Here is a 24563-nt window from a genome sequence, read left to right on the forward strand (position 1 = left end):
CTCTTGCCCCTCCATGGGGTGAAGCCACAGTCGGTGGGTGTGTCACTTCAGGCTCTGTGGGCTACACTCAGCCTGAGGCCCAGCTGGGTGGCCCAGCACCCCTACCCTAGGAAGGTGCAACACAGGGATACTACTTGAACTTTCCTATCATAGCTCCCATGCCACAGAGGGACAGACCTCTCTGTCCTGCCCTCTTGCCACTGGTGAGAGAAGGCCCTTGTCTCCCCAGACTTGGCGATCTCCCACAGTGACGGGCTCCTGGGTCCTTGTTTAGGAAAAGCCTGTGTGTGACACCTGCCTCATCAGGAGGCTGCCATTGGCAGTGGCTGCTGCTGGCCTCCCTGCAAGTCCCCTCTTCCCATTGCGTGCCTGGACTCAGGAGCATAGAAAAACGATTGTAGATTGTTGGGCCACACTGGCCTAGCCTGAACCTAGATCCCTAACTCTGGGCTGGGTGAGGCTCATCTGCCCAGGACCACAGTGGGACAGCCTGGGCAGGTGGGTGGCACAGCATAAGAACCCAGCTGGGGCCGGCCCTCCCTGTCCTGGCTGGTCAGTGTGCCCCCACCCACACTGTCCAGCCCCCTAGCCCATGTCATGTCAGTGGCCACCATCCACAGGTGCCACCTTGCCCACCGCATGCCCCCTTGTGCCAGTCGCGCAGCTGTGTGTGGTGTCGCGCCCTCTCCCCCTGGGGCTGGGTGGGCGCACCCTCCCCTCTTGTCTACTCACTCCTGGGGCGTTTCTTTGCCGATTTTTGAATGTGATTTTAAAGAGTGGAAAATGAGACTATGCGTTTTTATAAAAAATGGTGCCTGACTCCTTGCTGTCTCAGACTCTTTGTGTCTGGTGACCACTTTTCAGTCACTTCAGTCTGGGGCCTGAAAGGAGAGGATCTTAGTAACCATCCTTCCCTCCCCCGAGGAGTAGATTATTCTGTCCACCTCCCAGATAAGCAGGAGTGATAAGCAGGAGTGGCCCGTAGTCCATGTCAGCTGTCATGTTTGGAATGGCTGGGGACATATTGGTCTTAGCAAGTCCCCCTGCACGTCAAGCACTGCGTTAATCCCCTTTTTCTCCTCCACACTGCATCTCTGGGCCTTTGACTGTGTCTAGCATTGCTCTCTCCGTGGCCTCACTGTGTAACCTGTACCGGGGTCTCTGGGCTTGAGTACCTCAGCATCAAGTCTACCTTTCCTGAGAATGAACTATCTTTTTCCTGTGTCTTTGCTCCAGGCCATTGCAGCCAGTGACAACATGTAAGCACCACTGTCCTTCCTGTTCAGTGCACAGAGGAGACAGTTCTGGGACAGATACTGTGGGGTCTTGGATGAAGTGGCATTTGAACTGGACCTCCAGCAGTAATGTGGTCATTAGTGGAGATGTTCCTAACAGCAGAAATGGTCAGGCACTTAATGAGTATAATAAGACAGCAATACACAATGGAAGGAACCAGGCCTTGTGGCCCTGAATGGCTAGCCTTAACTTAGCACAGTCCCAGATTACTCAGTGACTGCATCCTGGAGCTATGAACAGACTGAGGGCTGAACTTGCTTGGCTCTGGGTGGTTAGCAGAGGTTATAATGCCTCAGACTCACTATGTAGCTAAGGATGGCCTTGAACTCTTTATCCTCCTGCCTCCATTTCCCAAGTGTTTGCTACCATATCTGGCTGGGTTTCAAGTTTCAGGGCAGGCTGAGGTCATTAGAACTTGCTCTAAGACAAATAGTTGGTCAGTGCAAGAAGTAGGGAGATAGGGCCATTCCTTCTGCCCAAGAAAGATGTCCTTGTAATTGGTGACAGTGAAGGAAGAACTGAAAGGCCACAGAGGAGAAAATGAGAACAGTGTAGTAGGCTGGGCCATGCCTAGGGATGAGAATATGGAGCATATGAGGGAAGCCATGTTGTTAGTCAAGAGGTAAGGTAGAGCTGGGCCTGGTAGAGCATGCATTTAACACCGGCACTTGGGAGTACTTGCGGGTAAATCTATGAGTTTGGGGCTAGCTGGTCTACAAAGAGAATCCCAGGACAGTCAGGGCTACTTAGTGAGACCCTGTCTCAAAAGACAAAACAACAAAAAAAAAAAAGATGAGATAGCTCAGCACAGGTGGCCTGGAAGGAAGAGGGAAAGGCATTTAGATTTGGCTTCTGACAACCTAATGAAGCAGCATGGAATACCTAAGACCAAAGGTGTCCTGGAAGTGACATCAGTGTAGCAGTGAGAGAATGGGAGTGGACGCTGTCAGCTAGGAGATGGTCATGTGGAAAAGAGGGTCAATGTCAGAGCAGTAAGGACTGGTGGAGAAATGCTCAAGACTACAGCAAACAGGTCCAGGGTGAAGATGTGGGGGAGGAACAGTCTCTGAGGAAAGCAGAGGCCAGCAGAACCTTCAGGACCTCTGAGCTTTCCCCAAAGTTCAGACATCACAGATGACCTGACCACACCACACAAGGTGGGTGGCCTAGATCCCAGACTACTATAAACCCCTGTCACAGGGAGAAAGGTGGCAATCAGGCTGCAGAGATGACATCCTAGGGCAGGAAGGGAGCCTCAAATTAGATGGCCCTTTTCTATCACACCAAGTTTTACAGAGAGGGAAACAGAGCCATCCAATGAAGGTGTTTGCTGCTAAACCTGACAATCTGAGTTCAGGGGTGGGAAGAACCAACTCTCATAAGTTGTTTGGGTTTTTTGTTTTGTTTTGTTTTGTTTTTGTTTTTTTGTTTTTTTGTTTTACCTCATGAGCACACACAAGAATGAATGTATAGTTAATTAAATGTAAAATTAAAAAAAGAGAGAGACCAGTGGCTCTGTTTTGCAAGGTGGTTTACCACCTCACCCCCCAGCAAGACCAGGATCAGAGACCCCATGGTCGACTGAAGAGAAGCAGGGGTCCCAACTAAGCTGCCTGATTGCCTGAATCCTACATCCTGTGTGGGCTGGAAGTGCCAGCCTTGTTTCGAAATTCTTCCTTCCCTGTTGGCAGTAAAATGCAGCCTCTGCAAAACGGACCCATGTGGTGGTAGTGTGCACCATAGCCAATCTCCCAAACAGGAAAGCCCTAGCTATTGCTGAGCTTGTGTTCCCCAATATTCCTGTTCCTGATTCCAGTGCTGCTGGAGGGTTCCCTTTTCATGGTATGATGTCTTTTAGACATCAAGGCCAGGCAGATCCTTGGGAAAGAGGCTTTGACTGGTCAGCATTAGGGGCTGCTGCTGGGTGCCCATCTCCAGAAGCTAAGCACCGGGCCTGGCAGGGATGAGATCAAAACTTCCCATCTCACTGGCCTATAAAACGCCAGTGCTGGTGGAACGCAGGAGTGGGCTAGATGGACGGACACATTGTGGGCGGGGACCTGCAAGAACAACAGTCCTGGACCCAATCCCAGCGCAACCAAGCCTCCCTGCTCCCCTCCTGGCCTTCCCTCGCCTTTCTGACCACTAAGAGATCTGCCCAGGGTCTGGGGCGCCCCCTGCGGGCACAGGTGGAGCTGCAGCAATACCCCGCCCTCCGGAACGCCCCCACCGACCCTGGCGCTTCGAAATGAGGTTCCGGCTGTTCCTGGGGCGCGTATGGTTGCCCTGGAGACTGGACAGCACCCCACACACACTCCGCCCGCCCCCAGCGCGCAGGCCTGCAGTGGTTGCCGTAGCTACGGGAGGCGAGGGGGCGCAGAGTCCGAGGCCACGCCCTAACTCCATGTAGCCCCGCCCCCGGCCCCGCCCCGCCCTCCCTGCCGCCTGCGCTCTTCTTGCTGCCGCGGCTCCTTCCAGGGGTCGGCGGGGCTGCAGCGGGTGCAGGTGAGGTGCGGCTCGGAGCGGAGGCGCAGTAGACGTGCCAGGCGCAGGCCAAGAAGGGCTGGGCCGTTCACTCGGGATGCGGTGCTGAGGCCCAGCATGGCCGGCCTGGGCCCCACCTTCCCGCTGCACCGGCTAGTCTGGGCAAATCGGCACCGCGAACTGGAGGCCGCACTGCACAGCCGCAAGGTGAGGCCCTGCAGGGGATCTGATCCGGTTGGTTTCACTCCAACCCCCGTGCCAAGGTGCGGAATCCACTCCGTAGCTCACCTGCGCCTGCTGTGCTCCGCAGCTGCATTCTGAGTCCTTAGGTCCAGCTCTATCCAAAGCCTGGTCACCTGCCCTCGAGCTTGAGCATTTGTTTAGCACATCTCCGTTGGCTGGGCCTTGCTCTGCTCTTTGCCCACTTCGTATTGCATTAAGCTCCGGATTCACTCTCATCACCTCTGAGCTAAAATGAGGACAAGAGCCTTGTTCTAGTCCTCAAGCCGGTCTAAACTCTCATCATCCCTAGCCTGAATCTGTCTCGCTAGACTGCCACCAGGCTTTCAATTCTGTGGGTAGCAGAGCGCAGGAGAAATGAGCAGTTCCTTCCCACTGGTCCTCACTGTCCTCTTTATCCCGAGACTCATCAGTCCACATAAGCCACCCTCTATCATCTTACTGACCTGGTTACTCTAGTTTCCCATAGTAACTCCAGCCCTTTTCAATCCAGTGACCTCCTTGCTTTGGCTCTCTCTTGCCTTGTATTGAGTGTCCAATCTCCCTCAGCATGACATTGAACAGGAGGACCCCCGAGGGCGAACCCCCCTGGAGCTGGCTGTGACCTTGGGGAACTTGGAGTCTGTGAGAGTCCTCCTTCGACATAATGCCAACGTGGGCAAAGAGAGCCACCAGGGCTGGGCAGGTACTATGCAGGGCAGAGGGTCTTCCCTTGAGACTAGCATCCAGGTCGGTTGGTGAATGGGAGTAAGTAACCGTGCCTGGGGTCACTAAGAGGGCTTCCCCAGCAGTTGATCATCTCCAGTCCTGCAGGAGGCAGTCAGCACTGGAGACCCTGAGATGGTACAGTTGGTACTCCAGTATCGGGACTTCCAGAGGGCCACACAGAGGTTGGCTGGCATTCCAGAACTGCTCAACAAACTCCGTCAGGTATGGTAGGGTATAGCAAAGAAGTGGGGTATCATAACAGGGCTATCCTGCTCCCTTGGAAAAGTATCTAGGTTGTGCAGTGTGCTCTCCCACCATCTGTGTCTTGAACTCTTCTGCCAAGAGTCCTGTAAGAAATAGAGGATCCCAGGCCCATGCAGATGAGACTGAGTCTTTTGGAGAGTGAGTCACCAGCACTAAGGGTCTCTGAGACCAGGAGTCTCTTGGGTAGAATAGTAGGCCTTGGGTCTCCTAGAGAATGTAAATTTCCAGAAGGATGAGTGGGTAGAGATAGCCTGGACCCTGGCATGCCTAGACCTGTGTACTCCATCCTGAGTATGCAAGGGACAGCCACAGTTGTGCTTCCGCACATGTGAAGGCCTGGGAGGACCATTGTGTCCCCTCTACAGATAAGGACTCAGAGACAGAAAAGACAGGACCTTGTAGGGCCCTACAGTGGGCTGTGGCCCATGTCAAAACTGGCTCCAGGCCCCCAGTGCTTATAGTTTCTATGTGTGTAGCTCATTTTAGGGCCTAGTTGGGCTCTCTCCTTGGCCTGGTTTGTTTGGAGTGGGAGTATAGCTGGGCCACAGCAGTGTATCAGAATTTGTGGGCTCCAAAGAGTAGTAGTGGATTGTGAGGCCCAAGGCCTACTAGGCTTGGGCACCAGGCCATGGAGAGTCCTAACAGGCAGCTCTGGTTTTTCTTAGGCCCCTGACTTCTACGTGGAAATGAAGTGGGAGTTCACTAGCTGGGGTGAGTGGGGCTCAGTTGGCTGACTGAGATTTGGAGTGGGCCATTTGGGGACGATTCCCAGTGACTTTGAGACTTCTTGCAGTACCTCTTGTGTCCAAGATGTGCCCGAGCGACGTGTACCGTGTGTGGAAGCGGGGCGAGAGTCTGCGGGTAGACACTAGTCTCTTGGGCTTTGAGCACATGGCCTGGCAGCGTGGCCGGAGGAGCTTTATCTTCAGGGGTCAAGGTAAGCTCTGTCACCCTCAGATTCCCTGGTGACTTGTGAGGATGGTATCGTTCTCTCTGTGCTTCCTGAAAATAGAGACTGAAGCAGAGGGTGGAGGGGGATCTAGGGGCTGAGGGCTTATCTCCTTAGCAACAGTTGTCTGAGGAGAGCTCACTGGTGGAGCCTGGCACTAATAAGGTCCCCTCCTGTGACACCCCTGTGGCTGACAGAGGCGGGAGCCTTGGTAATGGAAGTGGATCATGACCGGCAGGTGGTACACACAGAGACACTAGGTCCAGCTCTGCATGAACCGGAAGTGCTGCTGGCTGCCATGCGGCCCAGTGAGGAGCATGTGGCCAGTCGACTCACTTCTCCTATTGTCTCCACCCACCTGGACACTCGCAATGTAGCCTTCGAGAGGTCAGTTGGGGCCTGGTATACTATGGATGGGGATGGAGGAGAGATAAGAAAACCCACATTTTCTTTTAAAGTTAGGGTCTCACTATGTAGCCCAGACTGGTCTTGAACCAGAGACCCTCCTACCTCATATCCTGAGAGCCTTTATAGGTGTGTGTCTTCATGCTCAGTGTAAACTGCCATTGATAAAAAGCACTATCCTTAAGGTTTCTGACACCTATGGGAGGCTAACACCCACGTCACCAGAGGCTGCTTAGATTGAGGTGCAGGGGTTGCTACGGCTCTCTGTTTTTTTTTCACTTCATATATGTGTTTGGAAGTATCAAAGCTGCTCTCAGTTAGATTCCTATTGCTGTGATAACCACCAGGACCAAAAGCATCTTGGGAAAGTGTGGTGGTTTGAATGATAATGATCCCCACCAACTCATTTTGAATACTTGGTCTCCAGTTTGTGGAATGGTTTGGGAAGGATTAGGAGGTGTGGCCTTGGAGGAGGTGTGCTACTGGGGATGGGGGTTTTAATTTTTTTTTTTTTTTTTTGGTTCTTTTTTTTTTTGGAGCTGGGGACCAACCCAGGGCCTTGTGCTTCCTAGGCAAGCGCTCTACCACTGAGCTAAATCCCCAACCCCTAATTTTTTTAATTTTTAAAATTTTTTTTTTTTTTATTTTACTTATTCACTTTACATCCTGCTCACTGACCCCTCCCAGTCACCCCCTCCCGCAATCCTTCCCCCCATCACAACAATTTTTGAAAAATTTATTCTCAAGAAGTAATCATTTAACTACATTCTCCCTCCACCCGGGCCTACACATCCAATGATCTATTCTGTTTCCATAGATCTCCCTATTTGGAATTTGCACAGGACTGGAGTTTACAGATTTGCTGCTGTTTGTGTATTGATTTCTTTCACTTTATGGTATTCTCAAGGTTCATCCACACTGTAACTGTAGCATGTCTCTCTTCTCCTATTCTTATGGCTAAATGCACTGTATGTACATACCATAATTACTTTTTGGGTTTAGATCTATTTATTTTATTTTATGTGTATAAGGGTTTTGCGTGCATGTGTTTATGTGCACTATGTGTCTGCAGTGCCAAAGGAGACCAGAAGAGGGCATCAGAACCCTTGGAACTGGAGTAATAGATGATCGTTAGCCACCATGTGGGTACAGGGAATTGACACTAGTCCCTTGCAAAAAAGCAGAGGTGAATGCTCTTGACTTCTGAGCCATCTCTCCAGTCCCTATAGTTATTCTATATTTCTTTTAAAGATTTGTTTATTTATTTTATGTATCTGAGTATACTGTAGTTATCTTCAGACACACCAGAAGAGGGCAATGGACCCCATTACAGATGGTTGTGAGCCACCATGTAGTTGCTGGGATTTGAACTCAGGACCTCTGGAAGAGCAGTCAGTGCTCTTAACCACTGAGCCATCTCTCTAGCCCTGTACATTTCTTTATATAATTCCATCAGTAGACTTTTGGGTTGTTTCTGCTGTTTGCCTACTAGGAATAATCATACTGTATCCTTTTATGTAAATTCTGTGTGATCACGTGTTTTCATTTCCCCTGGATGCATCTCTAGCCTTTAGCAGAGCTGCTGGATCGTGTAAGAGCTCAGTGCTTTGTGTTGGATGAGGCGCCAGGCTGTTTACCCATGGGCACAGATGATTTTACTTTACCACCAGCAGTGCATGATGGTTCCAGTTCCTCTGCCCTCTCACCAGTGCTCCAGACTGGTCATTCTTTGATTTTTGTATTCCAGCAAGGCTTACAGATAAGATGTGCCGCCTCATTGAGGTTTGATTGGCATTTCTCTAATGGCTAACACTGAGCATTTTTCATGTGCAAATTGGGTCGTTTTATTCATTTTTATTTTTTGACAAATGACTATTCTAATTCTTTAGTGCCTATGTTTAAGTCTGTCTGGCACTTTTTTTTTGGTGGGGGGGTTGGGTTTTGGTTTTTGGTTTTTCAAGACAGAATTTCTCGGTGTAGCCCTGTCTTTCCTGGAACTGTAGACCAGGCTGACCTTGAACTCACAGAACCACGGCTTCTGTCTTCCGAGTGCTGGGATTAAAGGCATGCTCCACCACTGCCTGGAAAATTCTTTATGTATTCTACTTTTGGGGTTGTTTTTAACGTTTATTTTTTGATACAGGATCTTACTTTTAATACCAAGCTGACCTCAAACTTGTAGCACTCTGTTAGCCTGAGTCTCCTGAGTGCTGGGGTTGCAGGCATGGCCGCCGTACATGGCTTTGTTTATATTCCCTAACTATAAAACACTGATGGTGTGATCTGCAATTACTGTTTGCATTTCTGTAAGTCATCTTTTTGTTTTCCTTCTTTTTTGTTTTTGTTTTTGTTTTTGTTTTTGCTCTGTTTTGTTGTTTTAAAAGACAGGTTTTCCCTTGGCTGGCCTGGAGCTCACTCTGTACATGAGGTTTGTCTAGAACTCACAGAGATCCACTTGCCTCTGCCTCCTGAATGCTGGGATTAAAGGTGGGGGCCGCCTCACCACACCCAACTTTCCTCAGGTTCTTAATGACTGTTGTTTTGTCTTCTTTTTTTTTTTTTTTTGTACTTTAAAAAAACCCAACATGTTTAATCGTGTGTGTGTGTGTGTGTGTGTGTGTGTGTGTGTGTGTGTGTGTGATATGCACACAGGCATTCCACGTTACATATATGGAAGTTGGAGGACAGCCTTTGGGATTTAGTTCTCGAACCATTTTCTCAGCTTTTTTTTTTTTTTTTTTTTTTTTTTTTTCCCTTTGTAGTCCTGGCTGTCCTAGAACTCATTCTATAGACCAGGCTGACGCCCAACTCAGAGGTCCGCCTGGGTCTGCCTCCTAAGTGCTGGGATCAAAGGTGTGCACCACCACCACCTAGCTGTTCACTACTTTTTAAAACTTAGATTTATGTGTTTTATTTTATGTGAGTGTTTTGCTTGCATGTGTGTATGTATGTATGTATGCATGCATGTATGTATGTGTACAATGTGTGTGCCTAGTATCCTTGAAGGTCAGAGGAGGCTGTTGGAGCCCCTGGAACTGCACCAAGTATGGGTGTGAACCACCGTGTGGGTACTCGGAATGGAACCTTGTCCCCTAAAAGAGAAATGAATGCTCTTAACCACTTAGCTATCTCTCCAACTTCTCATTTTTTAAAATATGGATTTCTTCATTGTCAATATAAAAATATAACTCTATACTGGCCACATGTACTGGAACATTGCTGTACTCATTTCAACCAGATATTTAGTTAACTTCATATTTAAAAAAGATTTTTTTGGAAAGAGTGCTTGCTTACTCATGTATGTGCACCCCGTGTGCACTGCCTGAGGAGGCAGAAGGAGGCGGCCAGCGCCTTCGAGGCTGGAGGAACAGGCAGTGCAGCTGCCTTATGGGTCCCAGAGTCCAAATTCTCACCCGGTAGTGGAGTCATCTCTCCAGCCTCAATATTTTTGCTATATAAAATCATATCAATAAATAGAGTGTTTCTTGTTTCTTTTCAATATAGAAGTCTTTCTTTTGTTTTCCTAATTAGAAGTGGCAAGAACCTTGACATGTCAGCCTAAAGGAAAAATATTCAGTCTCATCATTACCTAATACTAATCATGAGGTTCTGGGGATACTCTTTATCAAGTGAAGAAGTTTTTTTGTTTCTAATTTGTTTTTGTTTTTTTTCTCTCTCTCTCTTTTCTTTTTTTCGGAGCTGGGGACCGAACCCAGGGCCTTGCACTTGCTAGGCAAGTGCTCTACCACTGAGCTAAATCCCCAACCCCTGTTTCTAATTTGTTGAATAAGTTGGATACATACATATATTATGAAAGAGTGTTGGATTTGTTCAGTGCCTCATTGATATGACATGTGGGCTGTTGTTTTTTTAAGTTTCTTTTGGGGGTAGGAGGTTATAGTTCAGTAATAAATGTATGCTTAGCATATGTAAGACCCTGGGTTTGATCCCCAGTACCACCTTGTCTTAGTCAGTGAGGAGGCACCATGATCACTGAAACTCCTATAAAAAAAAAAGGAAGAAAACTGGGATTGGCTTACAGGTTTAGTCCATTATCATCGTGGCAGGGAGCATGGCCACAAGCATGGCGCTGGAATAGTAGCCGAGAGCTACACCCTGATCTGTAAGCAGAGTGAGAGACTGGCCCTGGCATGGGCTCTTGAAGCCTTAAAGCCCACCCCAGTGACACACTTCCTCAAACCAGGCCCTGCTCCCTAATCATTGTAATCCATCTCCATCATGACTAAGCGTTCATACAGATGAGCCTATGGGGCCATCTCATTCAAACCACCACACTCCTAAAGCTTTCCGCTCATGTGATTTGTTACATACAGTGATTCTTTTGATATTGAGCCAGCCTTGCATTCTTGGGATAATGTTACTTGATGGTGGTATAGAATTCTTTCCATCTCTTCTAAGCATTTACTGGCTAATAATTGGCTGAGGATTTTGTCTATGTATTTTAAGAAATATTGGTCCATAGCCAGCCTGCTTGCCTCCCCCCCCTCCCTTCTTTCTTTCTTTCTTTCTCCTTCTTTCTGGGCTGGTGTCCATGCATACCGGGCAGGCACTCCGTTGACCTGTATCCAGAATTCACAGTTTCCTCTTCATGTCTTTGTCTGCTCTTGATATGTGGCAAAATTTGATAGCATGAGTTGAAAAAAATTGTTGTTCTCTTTTTAACATACTTATGTCTTTATTAATTAAGTGTAGGATTATTGGGGTTGGGGATTTAGCTCAGTGGTAGAGCGCTTGCCTAGCAAGCGCAAGGCCCTGGGTTTGGTCCCCAACTCCGAAAAAAAGAAAAGAAAAAAAAAAGTGTAGGACCATTTTGTCTCCACGCAGACCTGCGTGCCAGAAGAGGAAATCAGATCCCTTTACAGATAGTTGTGAGCTGCCTTGTGATTGCTAGGAATTGAACTCAGGTTCTCTGGAACTGCAGAACTCTGTGTTCTTAACCATTGAGCGATCTCACCAGACCTGTTTGTTTGTTTGTTTGTTGTTTGTTGTTTGTTTGTTTTTCAAGACAGGATTTCTCATTTCTCTGAGTAGCTCTGGCAGTGTTGGAATTCTAGTCTAGGCTGGCCTTGAACTCACAGAGATCCGCTTACCTGTGCCTCTCCAGAACTGAGATTAAAGGTGTACACCACCACCCCGCCAAGCTGAAAATATTACCTAATCGTGCATTTTGTAGAAGAGTTGGTAAAGCACCTGATACAGATTTTTTTTCAATGGTTAGGAGAATTATATGGCAAAGCCACTCAGTCCTGTACTTTCCTCTCTGGGTAGGTGATGGTAAAAAGAAAAAGAACCATTTCCTCACTGGTTATAAACACCTTATCTAGAGTTATTTCCCCTTAAGTTAGTTTCAGTAGTTTGAGCCTCGCGAGAATTGTGTTCATCTCATCTGAATTGCTATTATTACCTTACTGTATTTTTGTGTGTATGTGAGCACACTGAGGAGCCAGAGGCAGGGGGATCTCTGTGAGTTCCAGCCTGGTCTACAGAGTGGGTTCCAGGACAGCCAGGGATATATAGAGAGACCCTGTCTCAAACAACATTGTGAAACAAACAAGACAACAACAAAATCATCTCAGACATCTTATTATCTCAACAATAAATGCTTCTGCATTCATGGACTGAGCCACACCACCATTCTCATGCCTAATAAAATTAAAAATTAAGAGGCAGGTGTGCTGTCACCCACCTTTAATCTCAAAACTAGGGAGGCAGAGGCAGGCCAATCCTTGTGCTACACAGAGAAATCCTCAAAAAAAAAAAATCTAAAGAATTTCTCTTGTTCTTCTGGTCCTTGGTCCTTGTACAAATGTTCTAGCTGTCCATATGTCACTGTGGGAAGGGACACTGGATAGTCAGAGCCAGCTAGGTAAAGGGGCTTTCGTTGTGTATTAGAGGTACTGGTCTTCACTACTTCTGTCTGGTCTGTTTCAGGAACAAATGTGGTATCTGGGGATGGCGGTCTGAGAAGATGGAGACCGTTAGTGGCTACGAAGCGAAGGCAGGAGGGGCTACTGGGCTAGGGGACTTGGGAATAGGCCAGGGACTGAGCTTCACCTGCTTAAACTGTGGAGGGAGCGATGGAATAGCTTTCACACCACAAGCCTTGCCAGCCGAAGGGAATTTCTATGGTCCAGAGCCCTACCTCCTGCTGGCCCCTCCCTAGGCTCCTAGATGAAATAATGGGTGGGGTTTTTGTTTTGTTTTGTTTTTCTTGGCTCTCTAACTGCATGTCCCTGTTGGTGACTCCTGGGGTTCCGACGGTGCCACCCGCTCTACTGTGGGAACAGTTTGTCTCTGGGAACAGGAGAACTTAGATCCTGGGCTGACGAGGTTGAATGTGAGAAATGGGCTCTGAACCTTGAGTTCTCCATGTCTCTCCCCCAACCCCCTCCATCCCCAGGTGTACAGTGCCACCAATGTGGAGCTGGTGACACGCACAAGAACAGAACACCTCTCTGATCAGGACAAGTTAAGGAACAAAGGTAAACCCAGGTGCGATTGCCTGCTACCCAGTCTTCCTGCGGTCTGGTGCCAGAACTCAACAACCCCAGGCAGGATGGGAGGCCTCCCTCTTCCTGCCAGAATCTGCCACCCAGTGGGAGGCTCCTAGGCAGGCAGTGGCTGAACACAGGTTGGGGAGTAGCCCAAAGTTCCCTCATGGTTCCTACTACTTCTTCTCAGGGGGTAAGACTCCATTCCAGTCCTTCCTGGGGATGGCCCAGCAGCACTCCTCCCATACTGCGGTGAGCTTGATTAGGGGAGGGCTGGGACAAGCCTGGGTGAGTGGGGCACTGTCTCTTCGTACTGAGGGCTAACTCCTGCCTGGGGGGGGGTCCACTCAGGCTCCAGTGCAGCAGGCAGCCAGCCCTACCAACCCTACAGCCATTTCTGCTGAGGAGTACTTTGACCCCAGCTTCAGCCTGGAATCAAGAAACATTGGCCGCCCCATTGAGATGTCTAGCAAAGTACAGAGGTGAGGTCTGGGGGAAAGTCGGGGAGTCCCCCGTCAGAGGACCTTGAGTACTGGCAGAGACCTGTCATGCATGGAGTGTGTCACCGTCACCGTGAGGGATCTGCTCACCTAGTAGGCTTCTCTCTTGACTTTGCTCCAGAGGGTGGGAGCCATGTTTCTCTAACCACAGTCTGAGAACCTAGCATGCACCTGGGTCCCAGGAGTTGGTCATACTCGGGTGATGTCACCAATGTATTTGCTTTTGCTTGTTTGTTTGGGGCTTTGTGATACAGGGTCCCAGTTTGTAGCCCCGGCTTGGAGCTCATTAGGTAGTTCAGGCTAATCTCCAACTCCACACAATCCAAGTAGTGGGATTACACCATTCCTGATTTTTTCTGTTCACTGAGCATGCGCCAGGGACCAGAGCACAACAGATCACAAGGAAATAATCTTCCCTTCTGGGGGTCTGTTTTCTTCTCTTCCACCCGAGGTGCATGGTCGCCGAGGATGTAGTCATGGTGACAATGCCTTGTAGCAGGTCTAACATAACTCACACAGCCTCCTGTGCCTCTGACACTGTTGGAGTTGCGACTTAAACCCCAAATCTCCCAACCCCTGGGCTATGCTTGACACTCAAGCACAGCACATTTTTGTACATGTGTGTGTGCCTAGCACAGTCAAGGGATAGTGCTGACCAGTTTTGGACAGAGGACAAAAATCAGGCTGTGGGCCAGGCCCAGAGAGAAGCCCACAGGCTGACTCTGCCCCTCCTCACGCAGCTCAAAAGAGTGGCATAAAGCCATCATCAGCACCGGAGTGGGCCAGCGGCTGCCCAGGCTTTAGAGCCAGTGCTGAGTCCCTGAGGGCAACAATCAACAGGAACAGACCAGGGAGAAGGGGGCCACAGGCAGGTGACTAGAAAGGGTGAGGCACCAGGGGGTGTCCCTGACCCTCGTGCTCTGGTCCACTGGATAGGTTCAAGGCAACACTGTGGCTAAGTGAGGAGCACCCACTGTCCTTGGGTGACCAGGTGACACCCATCATCGACCTCATGGCCATCAGCAACGCTCATTTTGCCAAGCTGCGGGATTTCATCACTCTGCGCCTCCCACCAGGCTTCCCTGTCAAGATTGGTGAGAGGGCAACCAAGGGGTAACCAGGACTTGGGCGTGATGCCCTCCTCAGGTTTGGGGTTACTGAAGGGTGCACGCAGCTCAAACCTGGCCCTCTCCCCTCAGAGATTCCCCTCTTCCATGTGCTAAATGCCCGCATCACCTTCAGTAACCTGTGCGGCTGCGACGAACCTGTGAGTTCCGTGTGCGTCCCCAAACCCAGCTCTGCCATTTCTGCTTCAGGTAGGACTAGAGCTACAGGAGGCACACGTAACTGGCAGTGCAGCTCTCTAATCAGCCTTTAGGCTGAGTGTGACCCTTCTGTTGCCCTGCCCAGGAAGCCCTTTTCCATGTGAGGTGGACCCCACTGTGTTCGAGGTGCCCGAGGGGTACAGTGTGCTGGGTGCTGAACGCAGTGAGCCCCTTCGAGATGAGGATGACGACCTGCTGCAGTTTGCCATCCAGCAGAGCCTGCTTGAGGCTGGCACAGAGGCAGAGCAGGTGGGATGCAAGTGGAAGGTGGGTCATGGCCTCTACAGCCACAGGCCTGAGGTGACAATTATGGGCTCTGGCTGCTGCAGGTGACTGTGTGGGAAGCCCTGACCAACACAAGGCCTGGCATTCACCCTCCTCCCCGGGTCACAGTGTTTGAAGAGCAGCTTCAGCTGGAGCAGTGAGTCCCCCAGGAGCTGTGTGTGGGTCCTTCGATGACTGGTGGTGGGTGGGAAGCCAGGGAGCTCTGACCCAAGGGCTCCATACCTTCACAAGACAAATGCCGCTTACCATGAGGAGCATAAGGCCAAGAGAGGGCCTGCTGGTCTCTGTCCCTGACACCTTAGCCTTAAAACTGCATGCTCTTGGCTCCTCCCCAAGTCTTCTCATTGGTCTGTTCTCCCCTCAACCTTTACCGTGAAGGGCCCTCCAGGAAAGCCTACAGCTGTCCACAGAGTCCAGGGGTCCAGAGTCTCCTCAGAAGACACCTCCACCCCCTGCTCCCCCAAGCTTTGAGGAGCAGCTTCGCCTGGCCCTGGAGTTGTCTTCAAGGGAGCAGGAGGAGTTGGAGCGAAGGGGTCAGCAGGAGGAAGAAGACTTACAGCGGATTCTGCAGCTGTCACTCACAGAGCACTGAGATGCCTGGCCACTGGGGATGGCTCCCCAGGGCCACTCCTTCTGCCTGTTTTTGTAATTTATTTATTTATAAACTGTCTGCTGCTGAGCTTTGGGCCTGGGGCACTGGAGGTAGGCTAGCAGTGAGACTAAGGTAGAAATAAAAAGACCGTCAGCAGTAGGCTTGCTGTCCTCCGTGGACTGGAACTAAGGGACACTGGATGGGGGATTATTGATGGATAGTCCTCACTAGCGCTGTCACCGAGTGGCTTTGGGTCCTCCATTTCTACAGCAATAAAATAAGACCACTTCGTCATAGGGCAGGAGTTCCTGGAGATTCTGAAATTTCCCTGGATGATAACCCCAGGTTCTGCCTGCCACCCAACTCCATGGTCCACACTCCAGCTGGAGAGAAGAAAAGGCTGGATCTTCCTAGTCTACCTACGGGGGAAAGCACCCCACGCCCAGATCCCTGCAGCTCAGGCACAGGTTCCTACCCTTTCAAATATTTTCTGCCAGAATGACACTCTAAGCACTCTCCCCACATGGTAGCTGGAGGGAGGGGGTGTCTCAGCCCTGCCCTGGCCATCACTAGGGTGGACTTGAAATGCATACAGGTTTTGGGGACTATTGCTAAGACCCCAAAAACCCTTCTGGTCTCCCATATCTCAAGACTAGAGGAATGACGGCCAAGCAGAAAAGAGAACAAGTTTGGGGGATGGGATGGTAGCTTTAAGATCCAGTGCCTCCCAGGTATGGTGGCATATGTCTTTAATTTTAGCGCTTGGGAGGCAGAGGCAGGTGACTCTGAGTTTCAGAGACTTGGTCTACATAATGAGTTCCAGGCCTGTCAGAGCTACATAGTGGGACCTTGTCTCAAAAAACAAACACAAAAAAACTCTTGCCTTTGCTCCTTCCTTTCCAAGAAACCATAGCATAAACCAAACAGTGGGGGTCCAAGTCTTACTGGGTGCAGCAAGGAGAGTTGGAAGCCTTGTGTGGGCAAAGGGACCAAAGCCAGGAGAGAAAGTAAGGTCTGAGCTCCTCACCTGCGCTGCGCCCTCGACCACGCCTCCAGCGTGGACAGGGCGGGGCGAGCTGAACCGAGACTGCAGGGGCGGGGCCGCTGTCGCTCGGTACGGGCTCTATTCGGCCAGACTGGTCATGAGTCGGGCCCTTTAAGGGCCGCTCCCGAGGAGGTGCCAGGCTCCAATCTCTTCTTCCTGGTTGTGCGAAGGCAGGGACTGACCGTAGAGTTGTGGGAGGGGTCGTGCCGGGTGCTCGCCCAGGTGTTCCTGGCCTGCCTGCCTTATGGCGCTGGTCACAGTGAGTCGCTCGCCACCGGCAAGTGGCCACTCCACGCCTGTGGGACCCACGGTGAGTTTAGCTTGGTTTTATGCTCTTGCATTTGGCTGCTAGCTAGGCCTGAGGAAGCACGTCCTACCCTAGCAGCCGGCTGGGAGTAAGCGGAGGGGGACCTTGAGTCTCATGTTTTGGGGCACTTGGGAGGTCCTGAGGCTCCCAGAAGCTCGACCTAGGTAGGTGCGGAGTCCTGAGAACCGGCCCGGTCTGCTGAGGCCCAGATCTGCCCAAATACCTCCTATGCTCTGCAACCCCCCATCTTTGCAGCACTGCTGTGCCTGGACTTAGGCCGGGATTTCTCTGGGGCCTGTTGGAGGGTAGCAGCTTCAGAGGGAAGAGATTTCTTTTCCACCTAGCGCGCTTCCTTATAGGGAGAGGAGAGGCTTTTGGGCGCTTCCTGTCCTGGAAGCTGCTCTCTTACTCTATCCCTGGACTGCTTCCTCAGCAGGACCGAGTGGTAAGACGCAGAGGCCGGCTCCAACGCAGGTGAGTCCCTTCTGACACATCTTCCTTAATAGCCTGTGGCCTAGCCGCTGCCATTGTGGGCTCCAGGTGGCTTGCTTGGACCAAGGACTCACTGAAGTGTTGTCAGATAAACTCACGCTTAGGTGGGAGCCAGATGCTGTGGGTGGAGCTGGCAAACATCACATCTCTGGCTCGTGGAAGAACCAGTAGTGCTAACTTGGCCCTGGTCAGTGGATGCTTTCAAACCATACAGGGACCTTGGCTCAGGCCAGTGATCCCCAGGACCAAGGGCAGGACAGGATCTGAAGAAGTATTGGTGCTTAAGCAAGTTTATAGCATCTGAGTCCATCCCCAAAAAAGGAACACACCCCAAAGACGCAAAACAAGATGAGAAAGCTTGAGAGCCCAAGGCTGGCTCCCAGTGCCTGCCACTATCAGGGTCCTGGTTAAAACAATGCAAACTGTGCCTCACTCCAGCCCGTCTGACTCTGGAGAGGAGGCCAGCAGCCCATCTGACCAATCCAGGGGACTCACCCTTGCTGAGGTTTGAAAACCTATGACCTGAACCATTTTCCCATCACTCTGCCAGGCAGAGTTTTGCCGTTCTCCGAGGGGCTGTCCTGGGACTTCAGGATGGAGGGGAAGGGAATGATGCAGCTGAGGCTGACCCTGAGCCAACGGAGGAACCCTCAGGTGAGGAGCAGCCCGCTGAGGACCAGACTGACAACGGGCAAGGGTCCCAGAGTCCCTGGAAACAAGTGCAGAAGCGGCACCTGCACCTTATGGTGGAGCTGCTGAGGCCGCAGGATGATATCCGCCTGGTAAGGAACCATCCAGAGCTCTCTCGTGTCTATTTAGGAACAATGCTGTGAGATTGGGGGCCACCCAGGCAGCTGGAGGGGGATTACCCAAACCCCGAGAACTTTGCCACTTCATCTAAAGACATCTTAGCACGGCAAGGCCGTATCTGTCTCTGGAGGGTTGGGAAAGGACAAGGGAGGTGGGGGTTATGTGAGGGAGGTTTCTGTTAATCCACAGGAGGCCTCAGTTGATACTAGTGAGTTGCCCAGAGATGGACTCATACTCCCAGGGTTGTGTAGCACGCCTTGGCAGCTGTGTGCCAGTCAGGCAAACAGAGCACCCAAGGAAGGCTGGGGTCTGCTGGAGCCTAAGGGCCAGCTCCAGAAAGTGTGTGGAGGCAGACACTTGCTGTTGGCAGCAAAGTATGAAAAAGAAGATGCAAGCTTTGGTAAAGCGGTTTAGAACAGAAGCGCTAGGTTTTTGTGTTTTGTAATTTTTTTTTCTTATGTGCATTGGTGTTCTGCATGCACGTATGTCTGTGTGACTGTATCAGAAGCTTTGGAGCTGGAATTACAAACAGGTGTGAGCTGCCATGTGGGTGCTGGGAATTGAACCTGGGTCCTTCAGAAGATTCAGGCAGTGCTCGTAACCACTGAGCCATCTCTCCAGCCCCAGGAATGTTCTAACCCATTATAAGAGAGAATTACATCCAACTCCTAGCACCACGAAAAACAGAGATTAAGTATTTTTATTAATCTGTAGTAGAAGGCATTTCTCAAGTAAAATATTGGCAAGTAGCAGGGCTGCAGAGATGGCTCAGGGGTTAAGAGTTCTGACTGCTCTTCCAGAGGACCCCCAGTTCAATTGTCTTTTCAAGACCCCAAGAAGGATGGTCTCCTCCTCGGTCAGACTCTCCTGTGGATACTACCAGCATGTAGCACAGTTTTGTGTGTCAGACTTCAAAAGACAGTTTGCTGACCCACAAATTGCAAAAATTGAGTATCGCCATATTCTCAAGTAGCCACTGATCATATCTGGGAGTTGGTGGTACAGGGGCTGGCAAGGGGAAGACGTGTCCATGTGGGAGTGAAAGAGGGGATCCAGGAGCCCCTGTGACTCAAGACCTCATCCATCTTTCCAGGCAGCCCAGCTGGAGGCAGCCCGACCCCCAAGGCTTCGCTATCTGCTGGTAGTGTCCACAGGAGAGGGTCTGAGTGAGGAGGAGACCATCCTTCTTGGGGTGGACTTCCCTGACAGCAGGTAGGAGCAGGGAGAGTTGGGTTGAGCCAAGGCTGTGAGGTGCTGAGGGACAATGGCTCTCCTGTCCCCTGCCAGTTCCCACAGCTGCACCCTGGGCCTGGTCTTGCCCCTCTGGAGTGATACCCAGGTGTACCTGGACGGCGATGGGTAAGAAGTGGCAACAGGGGTGCGGGGGAGAGGAGAACAGGGAGGCAGACGTTGAGCAGTGTGGCCAGAGCTGGGACTTACTTTCTTACATTATATGATCTTGGGCATCCCCACATCTGGCAAATGAACAGGTTCTCTGAGAGCCTGGTACTTGGTTCCACCCTCCCTGGGTCTCCTATAGGGGCTTCAGTGTGACATCTGGTGGTCAGAGCCGAATCTTCAAGCCTGTCTCTATCCAGACCATGTGGTGAGTGCTGCAGAAGCCTAGCCTTGGGCCAGTCTCTTCGATGGCAGCCAGGCCCAGGAGGGGGAACCAAGTAGGATTATGTGACTTAGCCCCTCTTTCTTGTCCCAGGGCCACACTGCAGGTATTGCACCAGGCATGTGAGGTGGCTCTAGGCAGTGGCCTTGTGCCTGGTGGCAGTGCCCTTGCCTGGGCCACTCACTACCAGGAGAAACTGAACTCTGACCAGGGTTGCCTCAATGAGTGGATGGCCATGTCTGACCTGGAGTCCTTTCGACCACCTAATGCTGAGCCTGGACAGTCAGTGCCGGGGTGGGGGGTAGGGTTGGGGGGTTGGGGAGGAGGGGAAGAGGAGGTGGTGGTACTTCAGTGAGATGGCCTCTTACTAAAGGATCACTACCAGGGCTTCAGAACAAGAGCAGATGGAGCAGGCAATCTTGGCTGAATTGTGGCAGGTGTTGGATGCCAGTGACCTGGACAGTGTTACGTCTAAAGAGGTGGGCAGGGTGGCTGGGCCCAGAGCCTGAGACTCACCTTCCCTTGGGCCCTTTCTCACCTTGCTTTCCTCTAGCACTAAGCCATTCCCAATCCCTGACCTCAGCTCTGTGTAGATGGTCAGGGCACTATCCTCAGAGGCTTCACGGTAGACCCTCTTCTCTTGCATGACCCCCCCACCCCCGCCAACCCCTGTAGATCCGTCAGGCCCTGGAGCTGCGTCTAGGATGCCCTCTCCAGCAGTACCGTGACTTTATTGACAACCAGATGCTGCTGCTCATGGCCCAGCAAGACCGGGCCTCCCGCATCTTCCCCCACCTCTACTTGGTAAGTACAGGCTGTAGGAAGTAGGGACCAGATCCTCAATGCAACTGCTCTGACAGGTCCTCTAGCTAGAGGCAGGCCATGGGAGCCTGGTGTTTCTCTCCACTCTCACTCTCTACAGGGTTCTGAATGGAATGCCGCCAACCTGGAGGAACTTCAGAGAAACAGGTAGGGTGCTCAGCCTCGGGACTGCGGCTTGTTCTCTCAGCCTTTCTGTGAGATGGCCTGACCAAGTTCTGGAACCTTAGATTACCCTCAGCACCGCTGTTTTGCTGTTTCTGCTTTTAACCCATTCCTGAGGATGCTGCACTCACGTGGGCTCCAAGGTCATGCGCCCCACTAAGCACACACCATAGTGTAGAAACGAGGTCTCAGCTGTGCCAAGATGAGGGACAGTGGTGGGACTTACCAAGCCAAAGAGGTTCCAGGCCACCTGGCTACCTGTTCAGGTAGAAGGAAATGCCTTCTTCTCATAGGGATGTGGTTGCCCCTTCTTTATTTTTTTTTTTATTTATTTTATTTATTTATTTATTTATTTATTTATTTATTTTCGGAGCTGGGGACCGAACCCAGGGCCTTCCGCTTGCTAGGCAAGCGCTCTACCACTGAGCTAAAGAGCTAAATCCCCAACCCCGTGGTTGCCCCTTCTGAAAGGTACCCGTCACCCCTCCACCACGGGCTTCTGGGAGACCCACTGAAGCCTTTATAACCTGCTGCCGGGAGCTCCCTCATCTCAGTTTAGCTTGAAGTCTGACTGCAGTCACAGAGTCATGGAAGAGAGTTAGTATTGTCCCCTCGTCAGGGAAACTCAGGCCCAACAGAGTAAAACAACATGCGCCCAAGGTCAGTCAGCTGATGGCTGGCCCGGTTCTCTCCCCCCTCCAAGTGTCGCCATCCCCTGACTCTCAGAACCAAGAACCCAACAGAAATGGCCAGGGAGCCTAGTTCCTTTGCCACATGAGTCTGGTTTGGGACCCTCTGGTACAGGGTAAGTCACATCCTGAACATGGCCCGGGAGATTGACAACTTCTTCCCCGAGCGATTCACCTATCACAATGTACGTGTCTGGGACGAGGAGTCAGCACAGCTGCTACCCCACTGGAAGGAGACACATCGATTCATTGAGGATGCCAGGTTGGCTACTCCCATCTTCTGTTGCCCCAGCCCACGTATAAGTGGCTAAGCTCCAGCCTCCAGTGGGGACTGGTGCCCTCCTCCTGCCCATTTTACTGTTTCCTTCACTGCCCTCTCTACCCTCACTTTCTTCTCGCTGCTGGGTCCTAAGCCCTTACTTGCCCCTTCCCAGTCTACAGGCTACTGGGGTTGAAAGGGAATGGACTGACCATATCCCACCTCCATAGAGCACAGGGCACTCGGGTGCTAGTCCACTGTAAGATGGGTGTCAGCCGTTCTGCTGCCACGGTACTGGCCTATGCCATGAAACAGTATGGCTGGGGCCTCGAGCAAGCCCTGATCCACGTGCAGGAGCTCCGGCCCATTGTACGCCCCAACCCTGGCTTCCTGCGCCAGCTACAGACCTACCAGGGCATTCTGACTGCCAGGTATGGGGGAGGGGACAAGGGAGGGGTTGTGTATACTGAAGGTTGGCTGCTGTGTCACTCAAAGCTGACTCAGAGCCACCTCCTCACAGCCGGCAGAGCCACGTCTGGGAGCAGAAAGTGGGTGTGGTCTCCCCAGAGGAGCCCTTGGCACCTGAAGTTTCTACACCATTGCCACCTCTTCCACCAGAACCAGGGGGCAGTGGGGAGGGGATGGTTATGGGCCAGAAAGGAAGCCAGGAAACCCCAAAAGAAGAGCTTGGACTGCGGCCCCGCATCAACCTCCGGGGGGTCATGCGCTCCATCAGTCTTCTGGAGCCCTCCTCAGAGCCAGAGAGTACCACAGAGGCTGGAGACCTGCCAGAAGTGAGTCTGGGCTGGGGAGTTCTTCAGTAGAGAACGTGGGACCCAACAAGCCTGACGAAGACTGGCAGGTGCCACACAGTAGGGTCTCACTCCCTCCACACCGACCACCTCACACCGTTCTGCACAAGGCCACTCAAGACTGCCCTGAGCATCTGAGCACCTCAGGATCTTCCCTTTTACCCCAGGCTAGACAAGAGCAGTAGTCCCAGGGTAGAACGTTGCAGGTCTGACTGGGAACAAGGGACAGTCCAGCCCCAGCCTAACACACTGGCTCATTTCCTAAGGAGCTTGGCTCCTAGCTTTGGAGTGAGCATCGCCCCTGGACCCTGAGCTCCGCTGCCAGCTACACTAAAGCAGATAGGTAGGACAACATTCCTGAAGCTTCTCCTAAGGCTGAGGAGAGCACAGAGGAGCCCTTGGACTCACAGTCCACCTTCTGACTAAGTGGACAGGCGTGCTGCATGCTGAGAGCTGCTGGGCACAAGCTAGGACAGGAAGCTGGCCCCACATGAGGTCACGTGGCTAGTCCCAAAGGAGTCGATGCATTTTAGGTGCTGTGTGTAGACTGATAGGAGGTGTGGGATTAATGGTGGTTATTGTCAAAAGCAAGTGTCCTAGGAGGCACGGAGACACTGGCTTCACAGAGCCCTTTTCAGGGCCTGGCACCTGGCAAGGTTTCAGCTGTGGCTCACTGGACTGAATGTGCAAAGGCAGCGGGGTGAGAAGAGAAGGTGTTAAAGTCAGGTTCACTGGGCTAAAAAGGCTTCTAGGGTCTAGAAGAAAGCTCAAGCCGTGCCAAGACAACGGGCAGGGAAGGGAGACAGTTTTCTCTTGGGAAGTGTGCACCTACCCACTTCCTCTGCCTCTCTCTCTTCCTGACCCAGGTTTTCTCTTCTGATGAAGAACCTCTTCATCCCTTCTCTCAGCTTTCAAGAGCCAAAGGTGGCCAGCGGGTCTGCAAGGGACCTTGGCCTGCCCTGAAGTCTCGACAGTCTGTGGTTGCCCTTCATAGTGCTGCCCTGGTGGCTAGCAGGGCACAAGCCTTCCAGGGGCAAGGGCAAGGGCAAGGGCAGGGCCAAGAGCAGAGGGAGACTGGTACGTCTTCTACACCTAGGCTCCGGAAGGTGATAAGGCAGGCCAGTGTAGATGACAGCAGGGAGGAGGGCAAGGCCTGAGGCCTTATGCTATATCCCCACCTACACACTAAGCAATGATTGGTCACTTTGCACCTGTGGGCCTGCACACTCCCTATAGCTCCTTCCCAGCAGTCCTCAGACCCTTATCACTTCCTGCAACCTTAGGTCTCAGACCCATGTCTACCTGTTAAGGGCTCAAGACTTTTTCTACATAGGGTATGGGTTAGAACCATTCAAGGTGCCTTTAAGGGTAACAACACCCTAGTTTCATTTTACACTCACTCTCTTAACACTTTGTGCAGCCATGGAATTAAAACCGGAAATTTTTAGGGTGGGTTTTCTAGTTCACATCTCCCTTGCTCTCAACTGCTGGCCATTCCACCCTATGTCTTTTACCCTCTCCTACCGCAGTCCTACAGGCAGCTAGGCCAGGGAACCAGTGGCCACAAAGGCAGATAGCACTTTCAGCCCCCAGTCCCACAGGCTCTGAGGGGGCTCCCAGGTCACCACCCACCCACCCACACAACTGACCAGAGTCTCTGCCGTTGCCCTCATTTCTCCCATGCCCCACACTGGGTCACAGGGCACTGAGCTAAAAAGAGAGTCTTCTTGTTCTTGAAGATCTCTGGCTAGTCAAGTTTTTCATAGTCGTATAGTATCTGGCTTTGTATTGAGAAATAAAAGACATTTTCATATTAAGTGTTTTCCATTTGTGACAAAGCCGTCTGTCATTCAGTCAGACTCTTCTCTGCATTTTGTCTGTACTGCCCCCTCCAGCTTCTCATGTCTCTCAGGTTTCCTCTAACAGACCTGTTCTGGTTGAGTGGTGTTGGAGGAGGGATAGAGGTAGCCCGTGCTATCTCCTC

At 51.4% G+C, this 24563-nt stretch overlaps 2 protein-coding genes across 3 annotated transcripts; both read left to right on the top strand.

The window, feature by feature from the left end:
- Positions 1 to 3739: 3739 nt before the first annotated feature.
- On the top strand, positions 3740 to 15857 carry Ankrd13d (ankyrin repeat domain 13D). The gene is made up of 15 exons (XM_032891239.1): positions 3740 to 3987; positions 4570 to 4705; positions 4826 to 4950; positions 5658 to 5703; positions 5786 to 5929; positions 6139 to 6328; positions 12299 to 12365; positions 12768 to 12849; positions 13049 to 13110; positions 13210 to 13340; positions 14295 to 14452; positions 14558 to 14674; positions 14769 to 14932; positions 15013 to 15104; positions 15347 to 15857. Exons 1-15 carry the CDS (start codon positions 3898 to 3900, stop codon positions 15558 to 15560), a joined length of 1818 nt encoding a protein of 605 aa, XP_032747130.1. The 5' UTR covers positions 3740 to 3897; the 3' UTR covers positions 15561 to 15857.
- Positions 15858 to 16747: 890 nt separating this feature from the next.
- Ssh3 (slingshot protein phosphatase 3) lies at positions 16748 to 24396 on the top strand. Of its 2 annotated transcripts, none has more exons than XM_032891240.1 (14): positions 16748 to 16915; positions 17346 to 17386; positions 17955 to 18186; positions 19308 to 19426; positions 19502 to 19573; positions 19755 to 19820; positions 19929 to 20117; positions 20209 to 20314; positions 20511 to 20639; positions 20758 to 20804; positions 21624 to 21770; positions 21998 to 22198; positions 22288 to 22561; positions 23446 to 24396. In XM_032891240.1, exons 1-14 carry the CDS (start codon positions 16850 to 16852, stop codon positions 23734 to 23736), a joined length of 1980 nt encoding a protein of 659 aa, XP_032747131.1. In that variant the 5' UTR covers positions 16748 to 16849; the 3' UTR covers positions 23737 to 24396. The 2 variants fall into 2 exon arrangements, with proteins under 2 accessions (XP_032747131.1, XP_032747132.1); XM_032891241.1 differs by having other exon boundaries at positions 20221 to 20314.
- The last annotated feature ends 167 nt before the right edge of the window (positions 24397 to 24563 follow it).

This window comes from Rattus rattus, chromosome 2 (genome assembly GCF_011064425.1).
Source record: "Rattus rattus isolate New Zealand chromosome 2, Rrattus_CSIRO_v1, whole genome shotgun sequence".
NCBI classification, from domain to species: domain Eukaryota; kingdom Metazoa; phylum Chordata; class Mammalia; order Rodentia; family Muridae; genus Rattus; species Rattus rattus.

Excerpts from the sequence above, each read along its gene's own strand:
- Ssh3 (XM_032891240.1), top strand. The coding sequence starts at position 16,850 with ATGGCGCTGGTCACAGTGAGTCGCTCGCCACCGGCAAGTGGCCACTCC. Across the intron at positions 18,187-19,307 it reads CGCAGGATGATATCCGCCTG|GCAGCCCAGCTGGAGGCAGC; the intron begins GTAAGGAACCAT and ends CCATCTTTCCAG. Across the intron at positions 20,118-20,208 it reads CCTAATGCTGAGCCTGGACA|GATCACTACCAGGGCTTCAG; the intron begins GTCAGTGCCGGG and ends CTCTTACTAAAG.
- Ankrd13d (XM_032891239.1), top strand. The coding sequence starts at position 3,898 with ATGGCCGGCCTGGGCCCCACCTTCCCGCTGCACCGGCTAGTCTGGGCA. Across the intron at positions 6,329-12,298 it reads CGCAATGTAGCCTTCGAGAG|GAACAAATGTGGTATCTGGG; the intron begins GTCAGTTGGGGC and ends GGTCTGTTTCAG. Across the intron at positions 12,850-13,048 it reads GGACAAGTTAAGGAACAAAG|GGGGTAAGACTCCATTCCAG; the intron begins GTAAACCCAGGT and ends ACTTCTTCTCAG.